Below are 20,684 nucleotides of genomic sequence, written 5' to 3' on the forward strand. Positions count from 1 at the left end.
CCCTTTGCATCCACTTACAGCTCGATGTCCGCTGAAAAATGAAAATTGAATATGATTTGAAGCAAGCAGGTCTTTCTTAAAGATTTTCGCTATTCCCACCCTACACTCCTCTGAAGGATTGAATTTTGTACTGTATGCAGCAAGCAATTTAACCCACTTTCCTTTGAACTTACACCTCGCTGTACTCCGAAAATGTACTGTTACAAACCATTTGCAGTAAGAAATCATTTGAAACCATTTTTATTTACCCGAATTGACCCTCGCTGTCCGGTTAAAAATTGGTCAAGTAATACCCCTATGAAGAAAATCAACCTTTGAAAATGATTACCACACCGCCTCTTACACTCCGATCCTCCATCATACCCCAATACCTACCTCCCTGTCCTTACCTCCCTATATCCTCATACCCCAGTTCCATCGAATTGTGCTCCATAACTTGCCATTGGGTGAGGGTGGGTGGGTAATTCGACAGAGGAGGACTGCAAAAAGAGGCTGCTTTTGCAATCCTCCTCCGTATTTGTAGGCTGTCGCAAGGGCTGGCCGGAAATGCCAGCTCTGGGGACGCCCGCCCCCAACCGTGACAAAACGGAAGGGGTAGGAACCTCCCTTGCGGGGAGGGGGGCTGCCAGAGGGGCACCCACGCTATGTTGGACATCCCTCGAGCACCACCTGCAGGGGCTGGTACGTCCCCTTAGCGTTGTCAGCCCCCATTGGTGCCCATCCCCCCCTCCTGTCGTGTGAGGATGACATATTTTGGAAACCAAAACCTCAGCAGTCAGTAAATAATAGTCCAACAACCTTTTACATTTTTGGAAACACAGATCACAGTTTATTGGAGCATACATACAAAATTGGGGGCAGTCCCAGCCCTAAAGCACCATGGTTCATGACCATCTATACTACAAAAAACGCCTAGCCCCCAAAAAAGGTGGGGCATCTTCTGACTCTTCCGGTGTCCTCTTGCCGCCTCCATGCATGTCGCAAGGCACCGGACATACGCGCCAGATTGGTGCACAGAGTGCTTCTCCCTCGGGCCACTGCACATGAAGGTGAGGAGTCTCCAGTGTCCATAGGGATCCAATGCCTGTCATCCGACTTTGGCTCGGGTACGGCCATTGGGAAACCGCTCACGGTTCAAGCCGTGGTGAACTCCTCCCCAGCTAGGACTGCCCCTAACTCTGCCACGCTTTGGGGGTGGCCCCCCACTACTCCCGATGCCCCCATGCTCCAAAAACTTGCCAACTTACCATCACACTCATTTACACCCGACCTTCAAGAGGGCGCCCAAGATGGTCGTAAGGAACAAGTTGTATCCCTTCTCCGACAGATGCCCGCCGTCAGCAAAATAGTGGGAAGGTAGTGGGTTTAGCAATCGGTGTCTCACAAAGCCGAAGCCATTTGCTAGCGTAAACCTTTTAATGCCTTTATTGAGCCTGCGCCTAGATTTTTCCATGGCCCTCTTTGATTCACCCCCCTGCGCCATTGCAGCCTGGGCACTAACTCAGACCATATCACTTCTGTACCCGGTAACTCCTGAGCAAGTGCACATAAGCCCACTTGGATATGTGCCCATAATCGTCCCCTTCCCCTGGTTGCGAGGTCATTGCCACCCAAATGGACCATTAGCACCCCAGGACAGGCCTCCATTGTAAATGCCTATGGACGGTCGGCAAAAGAGAGTGCCAACGCATCCCTGATGTTCCTTACCACATTATTCTATTATGATCCATCCCTAGGTTGGAACCCAAGTGCCATTGCCGGGCTGAGACCTCAGCCCATGTCACAAAGGAATGTCCCACAATCCATACTGTGTCATCTGTGGGTAAAAAAGTTTCAAAGAGTTAAGAAAACCAGGATTGTGAAGAAAAACAGAAATCAATGTATCATGCAGTAAACCAGTTCTCTCATGGCTGTGGCAACCCGCGTCCCGTCCACGCTGCTGGGTGCCCCACGGCCCCCTGAGGTCTTACATAAAGCTGAAACCTGTTTGACTGCCATCTCCCATTCTTCATGATATCGTGTGCTGGAATGCCCTGCAAGCATGCCGCCGTGGCAGCCCCTATGCGAAAGCTGTGGGATGACCAGCCGTGTTCCCTTATCCCCACAGCCACCAACGTTGTAGACAGGACCTTTCTAAACTGATAGTTAGTCAGTGGTGAACCGCTTTGGTGCACCAGTAGCGTACCCGGCTGTTGGGGCCTCATGGTCAGGTACCTCTTTAACAAACGCTCTGGACAGCTGCTGTTCTGTTTGCATTGGTGGAAAGAAAATAGCCGAGGGTTTAGATAGAAGTGCACACCTATGGTAAGTAAGTTTAGTAAAGCAATTTGAGGATTATTTTAAATAATTTTTAGGTGCAGGGGAGGAACTGGGGTCATGGCACAAGAACCCGACAATAAACAGTAAAAAGAAAGAGAATTCAACTTGGGAACCCTCCCGTCCCCTGCGCACTTTCAAATGTTTGAATTAATCCAGTACAGTTGTTCAAATTGAGTTATACGCATTGTACATATTTTTGTTTCTAACAAATATGGTCAGACACAGAAGTGTCAGATCAAAAATATATATTTATAGCCAAGCTATATTATTTTCAACAAGAATTATAGTTCAGAGATAGATTATTTACAGTGCATAGAAACAAAATGGAATCAATAGATGAAGCTCAAACTGAGGAAAAATGGAGTCCAAATTACGTAAAGGGAAAAACACAAATTCAGTAATGAAAATATTGTAGACACAATTCATAACATATTCAATTTTACAATTTAGAAAATTTAGTGACATTTGTTGTAACATGTCATAATATGCGTTGTAATACATGCAACATTAGAAGGTGAATTATGTGTTCCACGTTTGAGAGAGAAACTGAAAGTCAATTGATACACCCCTTCCTGTAAAATAGACAGTAAAAGTGCATCATATTATAGTTCAGTGGAATGATCCCTTTAATGGGACTTGTCAAGTGGATGGTGAAACACAAGAACCAGGCAGCAGAAGAAGCCACCTCTTTGGATGGTGGATGCCAGCTACAGGCTGACGAATATTGAGAGCTCCATGAGGACAACCTTGGCAATTCAGGACTCTGAACTGGTTGACCTACCTGTTCAAGGGAGGGATGTCCTGTTGCAATCTTCCCTGATGATGAAGGTCAGAGCTTCACCTTGCAGTAGATTGGTTGGCCATTAGTTGTCCTAGCAGCAGTCTGTGGCCACTGTTGCTTTAGATTCTTGGCTTCATTGGTCGAGTAAAGGAATGGCTCCAGAGTCTCTTCTGATAAGGAGACACCGTCCACCCAACAAAGCAGCAGGCGAGGCGTGAGAAATGGAGGCGCGACCACATACAGGACGTGGTGGGCCCGGAGTTCTCAAACAGCTGCCAAATCCAGGAAGAAAGGGGGTCTGGGTCCTGTGGTAAATCAGAAGAAGGAGTCGGACAAAGGCGTGGCATTTTAACTCCAGATTTGTATTTACCAAAAAGGAAAAGGACCTTTCTTTCTCTACAACTAAAGGGATTGCCCCACCCAACTGAATTCTAACTCGGGTGCTTTTCGTCAGATTAGTTGTCAACATAAAAAGTCCCTCCTCTGTCCAAAAACTATCCTACTCTGACCCTACCACTAACCAAAGGTGTTGTCATGGTCATGAAGTCAGGGGCACAGGCATGCAGGGGTTGCATGCACAGGAGACCTGGGTGGACACTGTCCTGGCGTCTTTGGTGCCAGGCTCATGAACAAAAGTAAACAAGAACATCCATTTAACACCAAAAGACTTTTATTATGGACATAGCACTTCAGATGCATTAACCTTGAACATTCCATCCATTAAGCAGGATGCATTAACCTTGAACATCCATCCATTAAGCAGCCCCAAGTGTATTCTTGGGTGGTGTGGCTGCTAATGGATTTACCTTCGCACGTGCTCACTCTCTAGGAGTAGCAGGGTGTGGCTGGTAAACCGGCCCTAATGGGCGTGCCCACGATCTCAGCTAACGACATTTCCTCATGATTGTGTCGACACATGTTACAAAAAAGATTACACCAATCTGAAACCGAAGAAAGGAATTGTGCTGGGTCTCATCTGCTCCTTACTGCTTGAATACCAAGATTACCAGGATGTCTTCAAAAAAAGAGCAAGCCAACATTGTGCCCCCGCACAGACCCTATGATTGTCAAATAGATCTTGTACCCGGAGCCAGATCCCTTGCAGCCGAATTTATGCTCTGACAGAACAGGAAAATCAGCATCTTAGAACTTACCTGGATCAGTACCTGGCGACCGGTTTCATTCGCCTGTCCAAGTCACCTGCCTCCTCGCCCTTATTCTTTGCGACTAAAAAGGAGGGGGACTTAAGAACTTGCATCGACTATAGAGCCATCAATCCGATCACAGTAAAAAATCAATATCCTTTACCACTTATACCAGAGCTCCTGGACCAAGTGAAACATGCTCAAATCTACACAAAACTGGATTTAAGAGGAGAATACCATCTTGTAAGAGTAAAAGAGGGAGACGAGTGGAAAACGACCTTCTGCACGAAGTATGGCCTCTTTGAATACCAGGTCATGCCCTTCGGGCTATGCGATGCCCCTGCGGCGTTCCAATTCTTTATGAATGATGTACTCCGTGAACTACTGGACGTTTGTGCTCTTGTTTACATTGACAACATTCTTATCTACTAAAATTCCATGGAAGAACATGTAGGCCATGTCTGGACAGTCTTAGAGAAGCTTCGACAACACCAATTGTATGCCAAGTTGGAAAAATGTTTTTTCCATGTAACCGAGGTCGAGTTTCTCGGTTTCATGATCACAACACAAGGCGTACATATGGATACACGAAAGGTGGATGCAATCCTCCAATGCCCCTCACCAACATCCACGAAAGGAGTGCAAAGCGTGCTTGGATTCGCCAACTTTTATCGTCGGTTTATACCTGGGTTTTCACAAATTGTACATCCAGTTACCTCCTTGTTAAAGAAAAATCAAAAGTTCCATTGGTTGACAGAAGCTGAAGAAGCCTTCCGGAAGTTGAAACTAGCATTCACTACAGCACCAGTCCTTCGACACCCACGACAAGACCTACCTTACATAGTTGAGAGAGATGCTTCAAAAATAGACATGGGAGCAGTATTGTCACAACGAGACCCTGAAACAGGACAACTACACCCTGTCACATTCTGGTCCCGCAAATTTTCAGCCCCCGAGTTGAACTACGCCATCACAGATAAGGAATTACTGGCGATTAAAACAGCATTCAAGGCCTGAAGACATTACCTTCTTGGGGCGAGACATACGGTCACTGTCATCACGGACTACCGTAACTTGCAATACTTGAAAACCGCCAAAGCACAATCATCGCGTCAACTTCGTTGGGCTCTCTTTAACTTGGGAACCCAGTGAACGCGTCCATGCTCTGCGTTTAATCAAACAGTTCCATCGCAATAATCCCACCAAAACAGGACCGGGAGGAGAACCACCCTTGAGAGTGGCCTTGAGGGGGAGTGCTGTCATGGTCATGCACGATAGAGACAGACTTTTAAGCTGAACTTTTTGACTCAGACTTTCTTTAGTTTCGTTCAGGTAGGGAAATCCTACCTTAGCATAGGGAAAGTTAAGCATACTATCATACTGACATATAAGTTAATAAATATATTTTGTTTGAACTTTAAGTCAGTTGTCTGTGTCTTGCTTCATGATGCCTTCACAGTCCTTAAAATTGTACGATTCCCTCTGCATCCATAAACGCTCTTATGTGATTCGTACCACGGTGCGTTGTGAGCCTATAGGTTTGGAGCATGTTGGCTCTGTTCCCATTAGAGTAGTATAATTGTCTGTTTTATAACAGAGAAAAGGCCATGTGATCTGATAGACTATTGTCTCGCTTTCCTTTAGCATGCCTTGCCCTGTGCCTGTCCAGGATTGAGTCTGATTTTGTATTTGCTTGCTCACTAGTGCATAACTGTTCTTCAAGATCAGTCAGTATCATCCTCTTGACCCTGGAGTAGGACATCCACTGCTCGATAATGACCCCACTGACAAATGCCTTGCCAACGCCCCATAGCACCCTTCTGTCCAGATCCACTATGCTGTTTTCCTCAGTGTTGTTGCAAAGAAGGAAGTCTTTCATCATCTACTTGGGTTTCTTTCTATGAAGCATTCCTTTGAGGTCTACTCTAGGTGACACTGGGGCGTGATCCAATACTGCAATCTAACTAATGTCAGAGATTCCTCTAAAACAGCCCCTGGTTCTAGCAAAAGCTCTATACTGGAATGTGCCTGTGAGAGAAGTGTGAGTAATCCTTCTCACCAGGGTGAGTGTTCACCATAGTGTTGAGGTTCTGTTAGTACCCCCCATAGTGAATGTACAAATCTGTTTAGCAGTAGTTGTGTGAGGTTTTCAATGGTTAGAGTGTATTCAAATGCCTAATAAATAATTTGATATTCTTGTACATTTTCTAACTTGAATTATTGGAGTGCTCTCCGTGTGTCTCATTGTAGTGCTAGACCACTCTCACACCCTCCCGAGTATAAGGTTTATTGCTCTGCTATACTGCCTTGATTGGATTTGGCTTTGCCCACTTACCATAATAGGGGGATTCTCAAAACCCATTTTAACTGTAATTGGCTTGTTGTTGTCCTTGGTGTAACTCATTTACATGTGTTAGTGGTGGTCAGGCAAACGTCCCGTTGAGAAAAAATCAGGGGTTACATGAATCATTTACCCAATAGCCCATGAGTGTTAAACAATAAAATTCCATTTCTCTCTCAGTCGAAGCACTCACCCACCCATGAGACAACTGGTATTTAAAAATATTTGTATTTATATTTATTTGTATTTATTGAATTTATAGAGCGCTTTGCTCCAAATATGCCTCCTTTTCTTAAAAGCCACTAGCCTATAGTGCCAATGGATATACTCAGAAAATGGGGTTAACTTCACTGCCTGCCACACATAACATAAGCTTAATCGCAAACCATCCAATCTATGCGGGCAGAGGACTTTACCAAATGCAACCCAAAATCATGATCCACATTTTTAAGGGTTTTGTATGACTGTTTTGCCTTCACAAATTACCAACATAAAATTGTTGATGAAAGAATAAAATAAGTTGAACAGAAATATTTTAATGGTCATTCAGTGCAGTAGTTTTGTTAATTTTTTTTTAAATAGTTCACGAATCCAGTGTAAAAGTCATGCTACCTGCATTTACAGTGTTACAATCCTCAAATGAAGCTTTAAGCTTTAATGATACAGCTCCCTTTAAAATCAATTTCAGCAGTACATTGAGGGTTTGCTTTATAATAGCCCCTTTGCAAGACAGCTGTTTCATAAGCGTTACTATTTTTCTTATTGGATGAGCGTTCATATAGAGCTCACTTCTGATTTTTATGACTTCCAAAGTAAGGAAGTGTGAAGTCATCATGAAGTTAGACACAGACAACAGATTCAGAAGTAATTTATTGACTCAAATGTCAGGATGGTAGAAGGCCTAACTTGCACTATGCTGAGGTGGGATTTCACTACCTGAACAAAACCAAGCAAAGTCTGAGTAAAAGAGTTCAACTTAAAAGTCTGTCTGTGTCCAAAACCTATGCTTGCCCTCACAACTAAAGCTAAACAATGTGTAGGGATGTCAGTGATCAAATAAATGATGATCAACACAAAGTTCTGTGCTTCGTCCAGCTTCCTTCCCAGCTAAACCTTCCACAAGGTCACGAATGTTTGACATATTCTTGGGGTTCACTTCCCTTCCCCAAGTTCCAAACAACGCATTTCAAAGAGGAAAAGGGTTCTTGAGGCTATTTGATCAAGTTTCAGGTTCCTTTCCCCATGACTTCAACATAGAAATTCATATTTGTTTCAGACTTTCAAAGTTCAACACAACTAAAGTCCAACTTGACCCTTCTTCTGGTTTGCATTAACAGTTTGTTCAGAGTGCTCCTTCTTGGGTTATTCACAATGTCTTTTGGCTTTCACAATTCAGGGATCTCTGGTGTAGGCGCCGTTGTCAGACCACACGGTCCACCCATCACAGGTCGCACAACCAGGAACCCTAGGCTCTTCAACACACACAGGTTATTCTGTATTTGCCTGTGTCCCAATTCACCTTCTACATTGTTTCACCTTTCTCGTCCTTTTGGCTTGATGTGAAGGTGCACACTCTCAAGGCGAGTCCATGTTAGCCTCTTGGCTTTGCCAATATATGTCACACATCTCTTTTCAGTGTTTAGCCTTGCTGCACTGTAATTTTTCATAGGGGTCCTCTTTGAGGTGGTTTTCTGTATGCCCACCTTGTTGCCACACACTTTCACACTGGTGCACTTTTCCCTGGGTTGCTTTTAAAAAGGGCATCTTCCCTTTTTGCATTCTTCAACTATTTGTTTGGCCCTGAACTGTCATTCCATTCAATATTCAATGGGCCTCATTACGAGTCACCCTAGTATGGAAATAACCCGCCGCCACCGTTGTTTCCATACCGGGTGATCTCGAATCCTGCAGGCGGCGGTGTCATTTCCGCCAGGTCTGACCTGGTGGGTTTAACCCCGCCCGCCTGCAGGCGGACGTGGAAACACCAGCACCATCACGAGATGGTGCCAGTGTTTCCATGGTTCCCATTCCCATTGAGTCACATAGGACTCAATGGGAATGGGGATTTACCGAATTGCGCCTCCGGAATTCCCGGGTCACTGGGGTTGTAATGCCCCAGTAATTCCGGGAATCACGGAGGCGGAATGGTAATACGAGTCCAACGGTAACCGAGCCGGAAAAACCGGCAGATTACCCCCAGACTCGTAATGAGGCCCAATGTATGTAGTTTTGCTTTGTTTCAAGATTTCCTTTAGTACGGTATTTACTGTGCACAATGTAACTCTTATTTGGGCTTTCATTCAGTTCGGGATTCAATATGTATAGTTTAACTGTTCTTTGAGCTTTCATTTAGTTCGCCATTCAATATTGGGCATACAGCACTTTAGCAGTCATGCATAGCTCCTAGGAGCGCCCCCGGTTTTGAGTGATACCTTTTTCCACTCCGGCTGCTACGCGGCTTTTGTTCTGCTGCATAGGTGATCGGGCCAGTCTCTGTGATCCCTGCTCGCACTGCTGGTGCCTCACACTTCTGTTCTGCTTCATAGGGGAGCGGGCTGGTCTCAGTGAGCCCGCTCACATTCCGGGTACTTCAGAGCACACACCACCAACTCTGCAAACCGGCCTCATGGACGTGGACAGCATCCCTGCTCTCTCTTTCCTTGCTCGCAGCTCCGGCTGCTTCCTCTGGACAATGGAGGCTCCCTCACCTGTAGCAGTCTGTCGGCTCAACTTGCCTTGGCCGCCACAGGTTGTCTGGGGCATCGGCCGGCGTCCTGGCTTCTTCTAAGGTCCCACCATGGCTTTCCCCTCACAACACGAGTTCTCTGCAAGTCTCTCCCATACAGGCTTCCCTGCTGCTCCCTTTGGTCTTCTCTTTATAGACCTGCACCCCTTGGTAGTTTGCAGGTGTAGATTCTCAATAAGACTTCCCTGACCATGATTAAAGGGACATGCCTGACCCTCACAATACTCTACAGGCACCTTCCTCCTCCGAGTACCAGAGTGGTGAAATGAAGGTTGTGTTTAATGCTCTGTCTCTTCCTCGTCCCAGTACTGTCAAAAGTAACATGTTGGAAAATGAAGAGAGAGGCTTTGCAGTACCACATAAAGGTTGGAGGAGGGTTAGGCTGGTAGTCAATAGGGAAAGGGGGATAACATGTCTCACCTGTGGGAACCCCACTCTTAACCCCTCTCTTCTTTACCCTCTTACTGGTGCTTCTGGTGGGATCATCTCTCCTGACATGTTCTTGGTCAGTGGGATAGGGATAGCAATATCCCATAACTGCCTCAGGGGTAGAGGGTTGTTCATGAAAGGGAAATGCTGAATACCTTGTCTCACCTGAGAACATCTCATCTCCAATCCCCAAGGACCCTCTACCCAGGTGATCCTCCCTCGCTTCTCCACCCACAGGGTCAGGATCCAAAAGCGATGGCCTTTCCCTGGCCACCTGTCAGGGTCTATGTCCGGCTCAGTCAGGACCAGGATACCAGATGCACTAATGCCCCTCCCTGCAATCAGGCAGCCAGAGGATACAAAATAACTCTACTGGCTGCGTGATTGCAGAGAAAGATGAAGGGAAACAGGAAGCACCACCGGATACCCTGCAGCTGTAAAGGGGGAGAGAGATAGGTTGTTAATATAAGAAAGTGACTCTTCCTGCACCTAACCTTTATAACAATGGAACTACCTGAGGGCAAAACAGGGATGTCTGATCACTCGATAGGATGGTAGCACGAGGAAACAGCAGTTGTCCTTTATCCAAACTGGGAGCAGATGGAAGGATACTTCCAGTAGGAAAACCCCCAAAAAGAAAAACAAGGCAATCCAGGACGACGCTGTGCGTCAAAGAACAAATCAAAAGTCAAAAGTATGTAGCACAAATCCAGAAAACGTAATCCAAGACAATCCAGAGAGTAGTGAGTTTCTGCAGTGCAGGAAAGGAATCTGAGTGTTCACCAAAACCAACAAGGAAATCCAAAAGAAGAGTTAGTTTAAGCAAAGACAAGGTTTGCTGTAAGGAGGCTGTGGTGGCCACTAATGACGACAGGGTGCCTGGAGTGATTGTAACTGCCTTTATTCAAAGGATAAACAGGTGGGCGTTAAATGTCCATGTGTGGGGCAAGGGCAGGTACTCAGTCTCAGTCTGGGCCTCCCAGTTACTTCACTGGAGGCAGGGTGTGCACATGGATGGCACGCTGTAAGCTTCCAGGGCCCCCATGAGGCCTCCTGTGGCATTGGATTTATGCCCTGGAAGCTGGCTGCATAGGCTCATCTGGGCCTCAGTCACGATGGCTCCTTATCAGGAGCAGTGCTTCTCCAGACCTGTTGTCTGGCGCTCCACCAACCTTTCCACTAGCGCAAACGTTATCTCGCAGAGAGCGGATCCACGAGATCTCGTTATGCCGAGATCCTGCGAGACGGCGCTGCCACCATCACGTGACGTCCCCAAAGAGGCAATTAGCAGAGTAGAAAACCAAATCCAGTCACCAGCAGCTCCCTCTTCTGACGCATAGATCAGTTGAGAAGCAACGTTCCATGAATAACACCAAGCTTTATGCACCCAGTGTTCACCTACTATCATGGGAGACTGTGACGTAATCAGCCAGACATTTATGCACGGCCTGCTGGGAACTGTAGTTTTTACTTGCCAAAGAGCTCTGTCCTGTAATCTCATAGGCAGTCTCCAGCGGCGGACCGTCGAAGAGACAATACCTTGTCTGGAACACACAGATGTAGAACCGGCCATTGTGGAATTCCTGACACCACCTGAGAAGAGGACCCAAGGGGAGAAGATTGGTATCCGGTGAAAAAGTCACCACAAAAATGTTGCGGCCGAAAAAGCCGTTTTTATAAATTCATTTTCTACCGGATTTATATGTGGGGGTGGGCAAGGGTGATAAATTGCAGTACAAAATGCACAAAAAAAGACCGATTTCGGACACGACTTTTATTGCAGTGACATTTTCACATAGAACTTGCAGATTTGAGGACGTCCTCAGGTTTCTCACAGAAGTCAGTATTTTATGTACGCATCACCTATCCCTAAAGCCACTTTTGTTTACAATACACCACCCAGCCTAAATCCCACATACACTTAACTGCATGGCACACCTCGATTTACAGTATATGGATTCAATGCCGATTTCCATCCATTGTGCTCACAAACTGTGACCCACACACCTGTGAGGCCACCATTCTTTAACACCACTCATCCTGTGAAACCAAATATCCATTCCTCCTCACACTCTGAACCCAGGAGTACTGAGAAACCACAGGTTCACTGCACTCAGCCTTGGAAGGTAACCTGCAAATATACATCGCGCTAAAATATAGAGGTTTAAGCCACAGCTGTGTGTTAGGTCACTCTCAGCAACAACTGTGTTCAACATGTATCCTCTGAAACCAAGCACCATTGTGAGATGATTATTGCTTTATACCCCGTCCACTCCTCCCTTTTTCCATGCTACCGATCCTGTTATGCAATTTACACAATTAACATAATTTACACTTAAAATTGCAACAGAACATATCTGGTTAAATCATGAGGTTGTAACCCTATCATGTGTGCTTCTCTTTAACATATCCATTGCAGTGCCACAGATCATAACAGTTTGTTTCAGCCTACCTTTGTTAAGCTCACCCTATTCATTCTGTGAGACAACAGTCTACCCTAATCTATTAATTTGTGACCCTTTAATTTTTTATTGTTCACAGAGTTCGAGACCAGGAGCCCTGAGGGGAAGAAGGTTGTCCACTATAAGAAGTCCAGACTTGAGAAGTGGGCCCCGTATCTAATGGAGGACGGGCTGGTGTCGCGCCTCACTGTATATCAGGATGCTGAGTGTAAGGCGAAGCACTTTGAACCTGTCAGCACAGCAAAGTAATGTTGTATTTCATGCATGAAGCACCAGTCAGAATTGCATTGATCCAGAACATTTCTGGTTGCATTAGGCTTTTTTCACAGCATTGGTCAACACCTATAAGCTTTAGAACCTATTATGTTGGCCAGAAGCCAATTCATATTTAAGCAACTCTTTTAAGATATCCATGTTGCAGAAATCATGGACCTTTGTAAGGGAAATATGTCCAAGTTGTGATCATATTAAGGCTGATCGATTTGCATATGGATTTTAATCAAAGGGTTTTATGTTGAGTCCTTTAACTAGCTGGAGATGCCTTTAGTCCACTTGGTTAATTGTTGTTTCATAGGTTATTCAATCAGCTCCTTCCAAGGTGTGTGTTGGTTAGAGACAGAAATGAGAACCCTGACAAGCTTTCATGTGCTATTGTGAACCCAGAGGATGAGTTGTGTGTTGCCATTGAAGAGCTTTTTTATTTGGACTTGTGAATTTTAATAAATTTGTCATATGCTTTGCAACTTAAAATCCTGCCTGGCTGGTATATGCACATGCACGTTTCTCGAAACTTGCTAGAAATAAGTACATCATGGTTGAAATTGTGTGCATATGTAATATCAGTTTACAGCATCCGTGTAGTAACTGTGTAGTGTTATAATACCAAAAGATTGGTGTTTCTTGTTATCTTTTTAGCTGGTTAAAAAATGATAACCGTACATTGAAGATTTCATAGTCCTACTGTCATAAATGTGATGACACCAGAAAAGCAATGTCATAATACAGAGGTCCTGCTTTGACCTCACGGACAGGCTGAAGATGGGTGGGAGACATTCATTTAGGTACAGCCTGATCAACACTGGCCATTGTTTTCCTTTTTCTGGCTATGCATACTGACACCACTGCATTAGAGGCTTGGAGGAAGTGCAACAATTTAAGGTTCTTGAGGTGGGCTAAAACCATGATGCTCAGACAGCTGTGTTGGTCTTTATTTATTGCTGAGTTAGACTTTGTGATATACTTCAAGCCGGGTCAGCAGAATGCTAAGGTGGACTCCTTATCTAGATGCCAACCTTGTAGTGAGAAACTTTACTCTGCTGATCCTAGACTGTTGATTCCAGTTAGGAATGTTGTGCTGGGAGTACTTACTCTTCAATACATTTCCATTGTAGTCCAGCGGCAGATGTCATCTAAGCAGATGCAGTATTGGGTAGGAAATGATCCCACTAAACAGATCAAAGATGTGCTCCCGTTAGTTGATGCTAGGATGTAGCTACATAGGGAGAAGTTGAGAGAAGAAGGCCGAAATGGGTGTCATGAATCTTCATGGGTGAAACACACAGGACATACGAAGACATTAGAACTTATGAGATGGTACCTCTGGTGGGAGCATATGCGTACTGACACTCTAAACTTGGTCAAGACCTGCAAGGTGTGTGCTTGGGCCAAGGTGGAGATGAGGAAGCCATCTGGGCTGTTGGTTCGGTTCTATGTGATATTCACGCATTTTGAAGGTCAATCACCAAAAAGGCCGATTATTTTTTGGTTGTTTTCGTTTTGCTTCAAAAATGCCAAAATATCACGTTTTTAACCCCGACCCTCACTGTGTCCTCCTTTTTGGTTAATCGGGGGTTCCCCCCCCAAGCTCCTCTTTCATGCCCCTTCCCCTCCTGCCCCGCAACAAGCTTTCCTGTCATACATTTTCAACATTCACAAAATTTTAGATAGAACCCCCTCCCATTCCCACTACAAACATTCATACAACTCTCCCTCACATATGTGTACACACACATGCACACACTAAAACAAACACCATTGTTCCATAACGTCCCTTGCCCGACCGCGCCTGTCAGCCCCTGCAAGCACTCATGTGGCCGTGCACAGAGAGGAGGACAGCGTATGCAGCAAGGTAAGTGCTTCTGAGGGCGTGGGAGCGAGTGGAGAAGGCGTTTGAGGTGGATGAATGGGGTGATATGAGCTGTTTAGAAAGACCGATTTATCGATTTTAATCGGTCTTTCGAAATTGATCTTTTTTTGTTTTGCTCAACTTAAAACTATATTTTCACTTAGTACCATTGGTTCCTCTTCCTATTACCTGCAGACTGTGACACGCAGTGTCAATGGATTTTATTGTCGCCCTTCCCCCAGATGAGGGTTGCTCAGGTATTCTGATGGTAGCAGATTTCTTAACCAAGGCAGGCCACTTTATTCCTATCAAGCATTAGGTCACAGCAAGTAGCTTAGTACAAGGGTTCTTGCAAAATGTGGCATACCTTCATGAGCTTCCTGCGCAGGTGTTGTCTGATAGGAAGGCATCATTTGTTTCCATATTTTGGCAGCCTTTTGCAACGCTCACGGTATTGAGATTAGTTTGACAACTGCATATCGCCCTAAATCCAATGGGCAAACAGAGAGAGAGTGAACCAAGAGTTAGGGAAGTATCTAGGGTCTACTTGAACGCAGCGTATGGCTGGGTGGACTATACTTTGTTTTAGCCAAATTTTGTTATAACAATTCACGTAAGGATTCAAGTTCCATAGCCACTTTATATTGCAATCAGGGTTGGGGTGATAGAAGAGCTGGATATTCCTGATTGATAAAAGACTCCAATCTATGAAGGAAAAGTTGCAAAAGGCCAGAGAGCCTTTACAGCAGAGTAAGGACTAAAAGAGGTTTGGAGATCACTCTAGAAGTCCAGCTTCTAGATATCAAGAAGGCGAGTCACACAATTTTGGACACCGGAATAAAGGTAAAGGATTTTATTAAGTAAAAGTAAAACATAAGACGATTGCATGTGAATTGTTTCAGGATGGCTGTAACATATAGATTCTTGGTAAATTAAGTCCTGAAGTCCTTGAGAGCGGGGTTATATATGAAGGACAGCAACAAGACAGGCGAACAGTTTAGATCTCAGTCCTCTTCCCTTCTGGGGACCACCACTCTCTGGATTTAGGGCTTTCTCCCTTTGCCAAGTGTCCCAAAAGTCCAAAAGTCCTCCCCTTCACAGGAGCTTGCTTTCTGTCTGGTACTTAATTTTCTCTTCCAGGTGCAAAGGGTTATCCCCCTATGTTACACATCCCCCCTTCTGGGAAGCAAAGACTCTCTCTCTCTCTCTCTCTCTCTCTCTCTCTCTGTCTCTGTCTCTGTCTCTCTCTCTCTCTCTCTCTCTCTCTCTCTCTCTCTCTCTCTCTCTCTCTCTCTCTCTCTCTCTCACTCTCTCTCTCTCTCTCTCCTCTCTTCTGGACTCAAGGGGCTCTCCTCCCCCTCAATGGAGCACACCCATCCTCTGGAATTCAAGGGGCTCAACTCTTCCATTAGACATCCCCTCTTCAAAGGATCAAAGTCACTTTCACTCCTACTACCCCCCTCTCTTGGGTCATAGCTCTATTTCATCTCATTCAAAGGCGATCTCCTCACCCTCTTTGGAGAATACCCCCCTTTTGCGCTCAGATGGCACCCCTACCCTGCACAGAAGCAGACCCCTTTTTTGGCATCCAAGCAGTGGTCGAAGTGTACAAAAATAAGTAGTGGAACTGTGTTCCCTACTGGCCTGCCTCCGCTCCCCACAAACCCCATCGCCATGCCCCCTCCCACGCACAATATAAACCCTCCAACACATGAGCCTGCTGTTTAAGGGAACGTTCCGTGCAGTGCACTGCAGTGCAAGTTTCAACTTCTTCCTACACTTTTATTTTAAAACAAAACCATTCTGGGGCAGTTTCTTTTTAAAAGTAAAAGTATAGGAATAGTAAAACGTTACTCCTGCGCATTTCAACCACTGGGACCAAGAGGCTCTTGTCCCCATCACTGTAGCACACTCCATGTCTGGGGCTCAAGGGGCTCTTTACTCCTTCAATGGTGCTCACCACTCTTCTGGGGTGAAGGGGCTCTTCTCCCCCTCACTAAAGAACACCCCTCTTCAAAGGGATTGTGTCCTCCGACGTATTCTTTATCTTGATAGATTACTTCCAGCTTGCTGGCCTCGTAAATTATTTTGAATAGAGGGCGCTGCGCGTCAACGTCCCTCGAGTTGGTGTCCCTAGACAGCCTCCGTGTCGGGGCCGACGTCATCGTGCGTATAAATAGACTTGCGCAGCGTCCTTTGCTCAGTTCCATTTTTCCACGCTTGGTGGGCTTCAGAATCGTGTTGCTCAGTTCTTTATTCAAGTATATTCTTAATATTCCTCTAAGATATCTCCTTCATTCGATGGCTTCCTCTTCCGAACGGTCGACCCCACAGTCCAGCTTTAAAAAGTGTTGATATTGTGGGAAGAAAATGTCGTTGACGGATCCTCACAGGATCTGTTTGTGGTGCCTGGGATCGGAGCATCTCTGTTCGGAATGCGAGGACTGTATGTCCATGAATGCGAAAGCCTTCAAAGCCTTGAAGGTGCGTAAGGGGAAGCAAGAAAGAGGTAAGACTCTTAAAACGTCAACTTCTTCGAAAGTTTCCTCGGCAGAGTCGAGACATTAGTCTCCTCGCTGTCACAGGAAACATTCCCGTTCGGGGTCTTAAAGCGATTCCCATCAGTCTTCGAGATCTAAACACTCAAAAAAGAGGCGTTGTAGATCTCCCTCTTCTTCGTCTTCTTCCACTTCCCCGGAAAGGGTCACCGGCCCCACGAAACACAGTTCTCCAGCTAAGTGGGAGGAATTCTGTAAAAAAAATGCTTAGCGTCTTCGAGAAAGCGGCCTCGACCCCCTTGGAGACGGCTTAAGGTGATACTCTGGGCGAAAGACCTGAAAAATCGAAACGGCGCGAGTCGTTGCACCCGGCGAAAGAAACTGCCCGAGAGCGTCATGAACCCTCGAGCAAAGGCAGTAAGACCGCGTCATCGACGCCGTCATCGAAGGTTCCGTCGACTCATAAATCTGCGTCATCGACGCCTTTATCGAAGGGCCCGTCGACACACAAATCAGTCGAATCGACGCCGTCCTCGATGCCGCTGTCGACACCGATAAAGGACAGACCTACTGCTGTTACTACATCTCAGTCAGTAGACGTACCGAGGGATTCGACCATGACCTCGAGGATGTCGTTGATAACCTCAATGACTCCGAGTAGGATTCCGATCCTCTCGGAGTTCTTCGAGGCCTCTTCATACTTTTTCGACGCCTTTTTCGGTTTCATCGAAGCCTTTGACTTCTGTGTCGACAACTTCGAAGTTTTCTCAACCAGTGCCTACAAGCTTGGACCCTTCTGCTCTAGAAATGGGTTTTAAACCATACCCAAGGTCGGATTATTTCAGAGCTTAGTCCTCTATATATGAGGAAGGGGAGGATTCTGACCATGAAGGACCCTTTGGGTTACAGAGGACCACTACACCTATACCAGAGGAATTTATCGTTGAAGAGAACAGATTGAAAGGCCTTCAAGACTCTTTGCATGAGGCAAGTGGTTTAGATACTTCTCCAGAAGTAGAATTCGATAAACCAGACCCAGGGGAACATGCTGAGACCCCTTATAGGGTCTTAATGGCCAGAATAATAGAGTTCATGGGGTGGTCTACACCTTCACCTTCTTTTCAACAGGATGATCTTACAGACATTTTTCTTAAAGACCCACAGGAAGATCCTGTGGTTCCCTTTCATGCTGCATTCCAGAGAAAAATATCTGTCAACTGGGAAACTCCTGAGGTTATCCCGGCAGTTAACAAAAAACGATTTGCCAAATATATGGTATCTGCTTCTGACCCTGAATATTTGAGCAAACATCCAACTCCAGAGAGTTTGGTTGTACAAGCAGCAACTTCATCGAACAGTAGATCTGCATACCCTACTATTCCACAAGACAGGGATGATAAAAGGTTTGACGCTATGTCAAAAAAGGTCTTCTCGGCATGTAGCATGGCACTTAAATCCATTAATGCTACTTGCATGCCCGCAAGATTCAGCCATACACTTTGGGAGTGTGCTTCATCTGCGGCTCACTGTCTCCCGGAAGGAGAGGAAAGGGAAGCATTTCTGAACATCATTAAAGATGGTAAAGACGCAATGTGTGAGTCCCTTCAAACTGGCATTGATTCTGCTGACAGTATCAGCAGGGCCATGGCGGCAAGTACTACAATCCGCAGATTTGCGTGTTTGCAAAAGTCTGGTTTTGCTCCAGATGTACAGTCCAGACTTTTGAATATGCCCTTTGACGGCACTTCTTTGTTTGGTTAGAAGGCTGATGACAGCCTAGAGAAGTTACAAACATCCAAGGCAGCAGCAAGATCTCTTGGAGCTGCAATCCATCAAACTCTGTATCATCCCTCAGGAACCTCTTGGAGGTGTAGGTCCTTTCGCTTTTATTCCGCATTCGGAAAAGGCAGAGGCCAGCCGGGGTCAAAAATGATTCACCCGCGGTGGACGGTTAAAAGTACAAAAGTCGCAGCAGCAGCAGGTGCCTCCTTGCCCTTGGCATCTGCGTCAGCGCCTCTAAACCACTCTGAGGTCTCTCCTCACAAAACACCAGTAGGGGGCAGGTTAACTCAACATCAGACGGAATGGCAGGCTATTACGTCAGATGCTTGGGCATTGGAGACAGTTGCCCAAGGTTACTGCCTGCCTTTTCTACGCACCCCTCAGAGACATCCACCAGGGAACAACTCTTTGAAGTTTCCAGACCCGCCCCTTTCGCAGGAGATTCTAGACCTGCTAGAGAAAGGTGCCATAGAACCGGTACCTGCAGTGGAGAGGAACAAGTGTTGGTATTCCCCCTACTTTCTAGTACCGAAGAAGGACGGAGGACTGAGACCTATCTTGGACTTACGAGAATTGAACAAATTCCTCAGGAAGGACAAGTTCAAGATGGTAACTCTCTCTCAGATCCTTCAGGCCCTCCAGCTTCAGGACTGGCTGGTATCTCTAGACCTTCAGGATGCTTATTTCCATGTGCCAATCCATCTCAAACACAGGAAATACCTGAGGTTCGCAATTGGCAACTCTCACTATCAATTTCGAGTTATGCCATTTGGGCTGACCTCCGCCCCGGGGGTCTTCACCAAGCTAATGTCGGTAGTGGCTGCAAGTCTAAGGAGGGAAGGGATCCACATCTACCCCTACCTAGACGATTGGTTGATCAGAACAGTATCTTCAGAACAAGCTCAGATCAACTAGATTATGTCTGCCACTTCCTTCACAAACTGGGCTTCTCCCTCAATTTAAAGAAGTCACAGATGATACCATCACAGAGACTCCAGTTCATCAGAGTGGTCCTGGACACTTCCCTGGGGAAAGCCTCGCCACCAGAGGTGAGGGCTCAAGATATTCTGCAGATGGTCATCAAGTTTCAAAATGCCCAACGTCTCCCAGCCTTCGACTTTTTGAGATTACTAGGCCTCATGGCATCCTGCGTCTTCCTTGTGCCAGAGGTTCGCCTGAGAATGAGATCCCTCCAATGGACACTAAGAACCCAGTGGTCGCAATTCTCAGGAAGAATGAGAGATTTCCTTCAGGCCCTGGACAAAGTGGCTCGAGACCTTCAGTGGTGGGCCTGTCGGGAGAACATTTTGAAAGGAGAACTGTTTTGGCAACCATGGCCGGAGATAACAGTAGTCACGGATGCCTCACTCACGGGGTGGGGAGCCCATGCCAACGACTTGACCATCAGAGGTCGTTGGTCTCCATCGGAGTCCAGACTACATATCAACCTGTTGGAGCTGAGAGCTATCAGATTAGCGCTGAAGGCTTTTCTGCCATCTGTACAAGGGAAAAATGTCCTAATAATGACGGACAACACAGTGGCCATCCACTACCTCAACAAAAGAGGAGGGGTGGGATCACTGCCACTGTGCAGAGAGGCGATGCAGCACTGGTTTTGGGCAATTCAAGAAGGAATCTCTCTATTGGCAGTTCACTTAGCCGGAGAGAAGAACTTGACAGCCGACGCTCTAAGCAGGCAGAGCACAGTCTGCCACGAGTGTGAGATAGCTCAGGAAGTCCTTCAAGAGATCTTCACCCTTTGGGGAACCCCTCAAGTGGATCTGTTCGCTACCAGTATCAACAGGAAGTGCAACCAGTTTTGTTAAGGGAATTTCCCCCGAGAGGAGCTCTAGGGGACGCGTTTGTAGTGGACTGGGAGTTTCCACTTCTGTACGCGTTTCCTCCGGTCCCTGTCATTCCTCAGATGATCAGGAGGTTGAGAAGATTCCGGAAGACTATGATCCTAATTGCCCCAGACTGGGCCAGGAGAATGTGGTACCCGGACCTTCTGGACATGTCCATCTTCCCTCCGATTCGTCTTCCGCACAGGGAGGAT

The 20,684-nt window shown here is 46.1% G+C and overlaps 1 protein-coding gene across 1 annotated transcript in view; it reads left to right on the top strand.

Moving 5' to 3' along the window:
* The window catches only part of DRC7 (dynein regulatory complex subunit 7), an 862,568-nt gene that overhangs the window by 484,977 nt on the left and 356,907 nt on the right, over nucleotides 1–20,684 (top strand). The window contains exon 10 of the mRNA XM_069654252.1: nucleotides 12,303–12,431. Within this exon, the coding sequence (XP_069510353.1) occupies nucleotides 12,303–12,431 (129 nt within the window). The remainder of the gene's footprint in view (nucleotides 1–12,302; nucleotides 12,432–20,684) is intronic.

This window comes from Ambystoma mexicanum, chromosome 1p (assembly GCF_040938575.1).
Source record: "Ambystoma mexicanum isolate Mex_15411 chromosome 1p, UKY_AmexF1_1, whole genome shotgun sequence".
NCBI classification, from domain to species: domain Eukaryota; kingdom Metazoa; phylum Chordata; class Amphibia; order Caudata; family Ambystomatidae; genus Ambystoma; species Ambystoma mexicanum.